General features: G+C 42.8%; 1 protein-coding gene across 1 annotated transcript; it reads left to right on the forward strand.

Annotated features, from left to right (window-relative positions):
* Positions 1–2,056: 2,056 nt before the first annotated feature.
* pin1 (peptidylprolyl cis/trans isomerase, NIMA-interacting 1) lies at positions 2,057–8,617 on the forward strand. Its single transcript, XM_041235679.1, has 4 exons — positions 2,057–2,197; positions 4,151–4,348; positions 5,467–5,577; positions 7,615–8,617. The coding sequence occupies exons 1-4, from the start codon at positions 2,125–2,127 to the stop codon at positions 7,722–7,724; spliced, it is 492 nt and encodes a 163-aa protein (XP_041091613.1). The 5' UTR covers positions 2,057–2,124; the 3' UTR covers positions 7,725–8,617.
* Positions 8,618–9,413: the final 796 nt, after the last annotated feature.

Below are 9,413 nucleotides of genomic sequence, written 5' to 3' on the forward strand. Positions count from 1 at the left end.
GGAGGACAGCAAGCAACAAGCTGACTGCGCTGTAACCTGGAGAGAGGGAGGACAGCAAGCAACACGCTGACTGCGCTGTAACCTGGAGAGAGGGAGGACAGCAAGCAACACGCTGACTGCGCTGTAACCTGGAGAGAGGGAGGACAGCAAGCAACACGCTGACTGCGCTGTAACCTGGAGAGAGGGAGGACAGCAAGCAACACGCTGACTGCGCTGTAACCTGGAGAGAGGGAGGACAGCAAGCAACACGCTGACTGCGCTGTAACCTGGAGAGAGGGAGGACAGCAAGCAACACGCTGACTGCGCTGTAACCTGGAGAGAGGGAGGACAGCAAGCAACACGCTGACTGCGCTGTAACCTGGAGAGAGGGAGGACAGCAAGCAACACGCTGACTGCGCTGTAACCTGGAGAGAGGGAGGACAGCAAGCAACACGCTGACTGCGCTGTAACCTGGAGAGAGGGAGGACAGCAAGCAACACGCTGACTGCGCTGTAACCTGGAGAGAGGGAGGACAGCAAGCAACACGCTGACTGCGCTGTAACCTGGAGAGAGGGAGGACAGCAAGCAACACGCTGACTGCGCTGTAACCTGGAGAGAGGGAGGACAGCAACACGCTGACTGCGCTGTAACCTGGAAAGCAACACGCTGCTGCGGTGTGAGAGAGGGGGGACAGCAAGCAACACGCTGCGCTGTAACCTGCTGACTGCGCTGTAACCTGGAGAGAGGGAGGACAGCAAGCAACACGCTGACTGCGCTGTAACCTGGAGAGAGGGAGGACAGCAAGCAACACGCTGACTGCGCTGTAACCTGGAGAGAGGGAGGACAGCAAGCAACACGCTGACTGCGCCGTAACCTGGAGAGAGGGAGGACAGCAAGCAACACGCTGACTGCGCTGTAACCTGGAGAGAGGGAGGACAGCAAGCAACACGCTGACTGCGCTGTAACCTGGAGAGAGGGAGGACAGCAAGCAACACGCTGACTGCGCTGTAACCTGGAGAGAGGGAGGACAGCAAGCAACACGCTGACTGCGCTGTAACCTGGAGAGAGGGAGGACAGCAAGCAACACGCTGACTGCGCTGTAACCTGGAGAGAGGGAGGACAGCAAGCAACACGCTGACTGCGCTGTAACCTGGAGAGAGGGAGGACAGCAAGCAACACGCTGACTGCGCTGTGTTCACGTTTCTTTCCACGCAGCTGAAGAACGTTGTTTTTTTACTTACACAAAAAAAAAAGTAACCAAACGTATTAAAATTGCTGATTAAATATATGAACTTTGCTGACTTGAATATATAACAGTACTAGCTCAAAATTCATTACGGTTTCTTGAGCCATCAACTTGTAAATAAACGCGCTCACTCTATATTACCCCGATTTACTTACCGACGTTTTATTTATAACGCCTCCGCTAAACAAAAAAAAATCAGTAAAAAAAATTATCAACACACACGCTTCCACTCTGCTAACGCACTGACCGGAAGGTACCGCCTCAAATATTTACCAGAACCAATAACCACCGCTTAGACGCCTTTGAGGTGGAATGACGGTTGCTGCAACCAATCGCAGTGGGGCTTGCGAATGGCAGTGACGTAAGAAGTTTCTTGGAACGGGTTAAGAAACTGCGTCATTTTGGCTCTAAAGCGATCTGTACCTTCATGCAAATTATAGGCATTTAGAGCCCATATGACGAAACCTCAGATACATGACTTGAAAATACAGATATTTGTGATTTATTTTTAAAAAAAAAAGCCCCAGGTTGTTATATGTTTTGTTTAATCACCTATAACTAAACAAATGCTTATCTTCTTTAAAAAAAAAAAAAAAAAACAACAACAACAACACGTAACATGTGCACCCACTGTGTTCTGGTAATCTAAATTCCAAACAATGCTTAATTATAAATTATTCAGGGCAATAATAAACACTGCGACAATTCATACAGAGGCGTGGTTTGTTTACGATTTGCAGGCTGGTGTGTTTTGAAATCTTTTTTTGGGTGGGGGGGTTGAGCTATACTGGAGAAATTTGCATTTGAAGCAGCAGGGAGGTTGGAGAAATGCACGTCAGTCACCGTGCAAGCGTCGAGTTATAAACACAGTTCCGGCGGGAGTGGGTTTGTCTTTGCAAATGAATGCAGAAAAAATGGCAGATGATGAAAGTTTACCTTCGGGGTGGGAGAAACGCCAGAGCCGGAGTTCAGGTAAAATATTTAAAAAACACAATGATTTGCAGCGGGAATGCAGTGAATACGAATCTCTCCGGTGCAAAAGAATAAGTCAGTATTTGTACAAATCCCGCGTCGCTTCCATTTCGATGCAAGGAAAGCTAGGCTGTGCAGCGGACCCCGATGCATAGGGAAGCTGTCTCGTCACACACATTGATTGAATCGCTTTGGAGATGCATATATATATATATCGGTCATTGAATTTGTGCTTTCCACACGATGCAATGCGTTTGTTCCCTCACGACTTGGCATTTTTTTCGCTGAAACATTTTTTTTTTTTTTTTTTGCAACCGCATGTCAGGATTGATATGGTACGCATTTTTTATTTTATTGTTGTACGATGTATGTATGCTGTTTTCGTTTTTAGAAATAATATGCAGCCACCATTTTTGGTGTGTGTGTATGTGTGTGTGTATGTGTGTGTGTGTGTGTGTATATATATATATATATATATATATATATATATATATATATATATATATATATCATGCATGTATGTTGCTTGAAAACGAGGCAGCTTTTATTCATTTTATTCAAATATTATCAATACGTTCAGAAAAGGGCGAGACTGGTGAGAGTCTCTGAACTGAATGGGCATGAAAAAAAATATTAACGCCCATTCCTTCGCAATGCAGGCCTTGGGTTTGGCACAAGCAAGCAAGCAAGCAAGCACGCACACATTCAGCTGAGGCGCGCTGCCCCAGAAGCGTCTCGAATGCTTTAAAAAGGGAGATGAGGCGGTAAGATGGTAAGCCAACGAGGTCCGGTTGTTTAAGAACGCAGCAGGGTGGCGGGCGGTGTTAATGGTGTTAATTGCTGACTTTGAGAATTAACCCTCTTTTTGAGCTGTATATCAAAGTAGCACATGACATGCTAAATATATATAGCTATATATATTATAGTTTAGCATATGACATGCCCTAAATAAAGTATATAATATCTATATTATGCCGACGGGTTATACGGACTGTGTTTTCAAGGTTGGCAGTGCCTGTTTTTCAAGTCCTTATTAAAATCCAGTTTGGATATTTTTTATATTTGAGGCATGCTGCTTTCATTCGAAGCCAGTATAATTGACTAACAAACAGTGACTTCGCAGTTTTAAGTGTTGCCACTGCAAGAAGCTTATTTTGTTAATACTACAATTTTGATTGCAGTTGGGGAAATGACTTCAATTATCTATCCATCCATATAATCCAAAACTGTATACTGCTTGATTGATACTGGTGTAACAGGGTGGCGACCCAGCGCACTGCAAGTGAGCACCTTAACCACAATGCAAGAGAGCCGGGCTCATGTGCATTTGTGGTTTTAGAGCTTTTAATCTCCTCTCATCTCGCCGATGGGACAGAATCCGTAACGGCAGTGCATCGCACAACACTGACCCCATCACACTAGAATTTTGTGCCTCAAGATGGCTTCCCATGTACCCGCATGGACCTCAAAGAACTACATTTCCCACCATCCTCTTGCTCACTGGTAAATCCATCTCGGTTACATATGTGAGCAGGAGGATGATGGGAAATGTAGTTCTGCCATCTTGCGGTAGGGACTGAAATGTTAGTATAAAAAATGGACTATTAATAATAAAGTACATGCTCAAAAAAAAGAAGAAAAAAAGGCAAACAGAAACGACGTTATTGAAATAAACATTTATCAAATGGCACCAAAACGGTAGACTGCAACGGCAGTAGATTTTAATCCCATGCTCCCTTGCTGCTATATTGCAGCAGTGTTTCATTGTTTCAGTATTACAGATGTGTTAAGTTCACAATGTTGACCGCAGGAACCACTATCAAATTAAATCTAACCTCTCCTTCTTCACTCCATCCCACCCTTCTGTTCATCCACCTCTCCTCCCCTCCCCTCACAACTCCAACCCTTCTGTCCTCGCCTCTCACCCCTCCTCCCCTCCATCCTTCCTTTCAGGCCGTGTGTACTACTTTAACCACATCACAAATGCCAGCCAGTGGGAGCGCCCGTCCGGGGCGGCGGATGGGAAGGGGGAGCCCGACAAGGTGCGCTGCTCCCACCTGCTGGTCAAGCACAGCCAGTCCCGGCGCCCGTCGTCCTGGCGAGAGGAGAACATCACGCGTTCCAAAGAGGAGGCCCTGGAACTGATACACGGTGAGCGGAGAGCCTCGGAGCATGGCCCAGCAGCCTTGTTTTCCAGATACAGTAGACTCCGCGTATAGGAACACCTCACCTGAGAGAACACTTCACCTAAGAGAACACCCTTGTGGTGAAACATTGTAAATGATCCGCCTAAAGGAACAGGAACGTCACTTAAAAGAACACCATGGGTCTGCTAGCGATTCATTCACGACTGGTACAGTACTGTTTTGCAACCTGATAACTCGGAATCATCAAAAACATTCAGTCTCTTTCGAGTTCATAATCTAGAGCTGCAGCTGCATACACTTGCCTATTGCTTTTCTCTTATTTTGTTCACTGCGTGTGTTATTGCAATATTTATTTATTTATTGATTCATATTGTGTCTGGTGGTCAGCTCTGTGTTAGAGAACACTTTGGCTAAGAGAATACTTTGCTTGCTTGCCGAGGGGTGTTCTCTTAACCGGAGACGATTTCAAACCCATCAGGTATGTGAACCTGTTATTTTCAGCTATTTTATTTGTGTACCATAATAATTTAGATAGATACCCACAATTTGACAAATAAGATTAGTTCATGTACAATATAGAATAAAGGAAAATGAATGGATAAGTAGACTCTCAACCAGGTTTAAATAATTTAAATATGAAGTAAATGACATCACAAACATATTTAAATAATTTAAATAGAAATAAGTGTGTGTAGTTGCCGTGGTATCAAACCTCCACTGTTTGTTTTCAAAAACAGTTTCCCTTGACAAACATACCGAAACATTAGAAAGTTGGCTCTTTTGAGCAAAAATGCATGAGTTTCACGCAATTTGATTGGCTCTTATAATTGCATAAGTCCCAACTACCCACAGTCCTATAGTTATGGCTTTCTCCCACCTTAACTCGAAAGGTACTTTTTTTTTACTTGCTCTCCATAGCTTTTCACTAGTCAAACTACAGTTCAGCCGCACTCATGAGCCCCAGACAGGGCGGAAATATATATCCTTTACCTTTTGACCTGTGGAATTGTTTAGAAGACGGTTGCATTTCCAAAATACAAATTCCAGTTCCTTCAGAGGAATTGGTTTTAAAAAAGGAAGTGGAAACGTTTACAGCGAGGTTGTGTCTGTTCCTCTTTGCAGAGTACATCGAGAAGATCAAGTCTGGAGACGAGGAGTTTGAGACGCTGGCCTCTCAGTTCAGTGACTGCAGCTCCGCTCGCAATGGTGGGGATCTGGGGTCCTTTGGCAGAGGTAGGAGAAAACTGTTTCTTCGAGTCTCCCACCAGTGCGAAGACGTTTTCACATCAAACCAACTAGGTGTTCAGGAGTTATAAGCCCCGCCAGCTTTCACGGGTAAAGATAGACAGGCTCAGGTTACCATGGGAAGATAGCTGTGATCCCTTCTGGAAGTAACATCATGGTTTTTATTTTTTGTTTATTTTTGTTATAAAAGACAGTGAATATACATGTAAAGTTCTGGCCAAAAGTTTTGCATCACCTAGAATTTTAGGATTGATTATTTTTATTTTTATTTATTTATTTATTTATTTATTTTAAATGATGAGAACATAGTTTAGATAGTTTATTTAACATGTAATCAAAGAAACTACAAAATGGTATTGCTAACGGAAGCCGTAATTTGTCAGATTTTTTGTTAAGTACATGGAAAACTACAAAGCGGTATATAATTCAACATGTGAACATAACATTGTTCAGCAGGTTTCATTTGACTTCATGAAGCAATGTGTTAGGGTGGTGCAAAGCTTTTGGCAGTAGCTGAAGGCAGTACTGTTCGCAGTTAGAATTTTCTTAGCGAAGATGAACAACGCCACAGACCCGTGATTTAAAATGCAATGCAGCGGCCTTGTTTTTAAGGAAAATCTAGCAGTAACCATCTTCCTCTGAACACCATTTCATGCTGCAACTATTATACTGCACAGTGACATTGCCACTACAACTGTATGAGGTTCTGGCTCTCCAGTAAAATGTGACCCACTACTCTGACCACAGTTGGTTACACACTCGCTTTCTCCAATAGTATCCACCTTTCGCCTCCTATTGATTGCATGAGCTGAGACTACCACTGCACAGCGGTTTGATCTATTCCTGGTTTTACTAGGAGTTTAATAATAAGACACACTTGAGCTGGTTAGCTGTACACTGTGGCTAGCCAGACTGGTATTAACACATGGCATGGATTAAGCTGCTATGGGGTAGGAGTCTTGATTTTTCCGTCCCCAGGAGCTGCTCAGCTGTAATCCAGGAACCAATGCTTAAGGGCCACAAGGTGGTGCTAGAGCGCTTTTTAAAAGCTTTGTACAATTTCACATTCCAAGTTAAGCCTATAGAACAGCGGATGGTCAAACTCCAGTCCTGGAGGGCTGCGGGCTCTTCTGGTTTTCATTCCAACTTAAGCTCCAATTAACATACTTGATCTGATTTGTTCAATTTGACATATTTAATATTTTTTCAAGGTCTTTTACAGTTGATGGACTTAAGAATGCACTTGATTCAAGGTACACTAGCTGTGAAACATTTTGAGGCCTGAAGAGAAGTGTTAAATGTGTCCAGTTAATCAAATAATTAGTTCAATTAAGTAATTGAGAGCAGCCCTCCAGGAACTGAGTTTGACACCCCTGTTTTAGAATAACTCTAGCCACACTCACCTCTGTCAAAAGCTGAAGCATTCAAGGCAACTACACCAAAACATCCACGTAACAAATAAATATCCAAGTGTGGATTCTCTCTATCTATCTCTATCCGTCTATCTATAATCTCATTTTTTTTGATGAATAAAATATTTGTTTTTGAAAAGGAATGTTTATACAGAAATTAAGTCCCATTATATTATACACAAATCAATGGTATACAAGACATTTTTACATGTTGTGTTTGAGTGTGTGTTTAACACAACTGTCGCCTTGCAGTAATGCAAGTCCGTGTCTCATTGATTACATCTTTTGGCCACTCCCTTATTCCCGCTGGTCTGCTTTTCCGTACCTTGCTGGTCTTTGCAATGCTTGCCTGTGCTTCACTGTGCCTTCATTGATTTATTACACTTTGCGATGCCTTCTTCTACAGGAAACATTTTATAAGGAATCAGTCAAAACCTTCCTCATATAAATTAAAACCATGTGTATCCACCCCTAGGAGTTGAACATGTTTGTTTGTCTATGTCGTTAATCTTGGCAGTTCACAGTGTTAAGCTTCAGGAGCCCTGCATCAGCCCTGCTGTTCCCATGCTGTGTTTCTCATGTTGTGATTCTGTGATTCTGTCCCACACTGCAGGCCAGATGCAGAAGCCGTTCGAAGACGCCTCGTTCGCGCTGAAAGTGGGGGACATGAGCGGACCCGTGTTCACGGATTCTGGGGTGCACATCATCCTACGCACCGGATGAGACCACCACACCCCCCCCGTCCTCCCCATTCCCCGATCCCCACTCCTCCACCCCCATCGAACTGAGTACATCGGGTTTCCCTAAAGAAATAAAATAAAAAAGAGAAATACACAAATTGAGTAGGGGAGAAAATACCACATCCCAGCCCTTTACAGCAGTGGCTCTCCAACCCGGTCCCGGGGACCAGAGTGTCTTCTGGTTTTCATTCCAGCTGAGCTCTCAATTACTTAACTAAACCCTTAAACTAATAGTACTTAACTAGACCTTTTATAACTATTCTAAGGACCCAAAAAGCTGCAGATTTCAAGTTACAGAAATGATTTGAGAGTTAACTTGATACTTCCAGCTGTTTAAGAGCTGCAAACAATTAAAAAGGCCTAATTAAGCACATTATTAGTTCAGTTAAGGGTTTAGTTAAGTAATTGAGACCTCAGTTGGAAGACACAGGGTCCTGAGGACTGGGGTTGAGAACCACTGGTTTACAGTATTCTTAAACTGGTTCACACCCACATCCTTCACCAGTGTATTCATCCCAGCAACACATGGGCAATCAACCTAGCAAAGTGGAAAGAATAATTGAATACGTTTCGGAAATGTTTGGCACGTTTAAGAGAAACGGTTCTGCCTTACGGTTATTTCTGTAATACAGTCAATATTTTGCATTGAGTTTAAGATCGATTTCTGCAGCCTGACCAACCCCATCCAATTCTTTTTAAAACAAAAAAAAAAAAAAAAAAAGTATTGCTGTGTTACTGTTCTTTTACTGGTTTTATGATGACAGCTGGGCGGAGGCAGGTAGGTTCGGTTCTGTTCGGTTAGGCGGGTGTGTTGTGTGTTCAACAAGCACTCCGTGGGGTTCTCCAATGAGACCATTAAAGGAATTTTTAATTGCAGACAGTTCTGGAGTTTTCCTTTTAAAAAAAAAAAAAAAAAAAATATCTATATATATATATATATATATATATATATATATATGTGAACCTTCTGTCCTGTGTATGTGGCTGGGTCATGTGAGTAGTCCAAACCCAATTGGAAACGTATTTGTTGTTGCCAAGGAATAAAACAGAAATGTAATGTTGCTAGTACTATAAGAAGTACCCTGGTGCTAGAATCTAGTACCAGATTTGCACCCCTGGGGGGGCATGTTGCAGAGTAATTTCCTAACTTGCTTTCCTATCTTATCTTTCATGGCTAGGATAGGCTTTTCTCCTAACTTGGTATTACAGTAGCACTTCCTAAGTCACAGGCAGCTATAATTTCTTAAGTGCTCTATCCTAGCATAACTTTAGTTAGGAAATCCTATCTCGCATTATATTATATCTGTTTTCAACTGATCAAGTCTGAATCCAGGGACAACGGTCACGCCTCGCGTCTTAACCAGTTTTACATCGTCGCCAAAGAGAAAAATAATATATTTTATGATTGGTTCCATTTGGATAGAGAAACTGCCACAACAGACCTCAATCATAAAATAAGAATACTTTTTAAACATTTGTCTTTGGAAATTTAAAATTCGTAGCTGTTGCTGGCAAAAGTCTAATTTAGTCAGGGCTTCTGATATAGAGGCTACCGATGATATAATTTACAAACAGTCACAAAGCAGGAGCGTGGAGTGCAGGATGCTCCCTATAGCCTGGAGATCACAGGTTCCAACCCAGGCTGTGTCATTGCTGTGTCAATTGGCCGAGC

This window comes from Polyodon spathula, chromosome 38 (genome assembly GCF_017654505.1).
Source record: "Polyodon spathula isolate WHYD16114869_AA chromosome 38, ASM1765450v1, whole genome shotgun sequence".
In the NCBI taxonomy this organism is placed as follows: Eukaryota; Metazoa; Chordata; class Actinopteri; order Acipenseriformes; family Polyodontidae; genus Polyodon; species Polyodon spathula.

Bases quoted from the DNA above. Each gene is read 5' to 3' on its own strand.
- pin1 (XM_041235679.1), top strand. From the start codon at position 2,125: ATGAATGCAGAAAAAATGGCAGATGATGAAAGTTTACCTTCGGGGTGG. The intron at 2,198-4,150 runs GTAAAATATTTA...CCTTCCTTTCAG, and splicing joins ACGCCAGAGCCGGAGTTCAG to GCCGTGTGTACTACTTTAAC. The intron at 5,578-7,614 runs GTAGGAGAAAAC...CCCACACTGCAG, and splicing joins TCTGGGGTCCTTTGGCAGAG to GCCAGATGCAGAAGCCGTTC.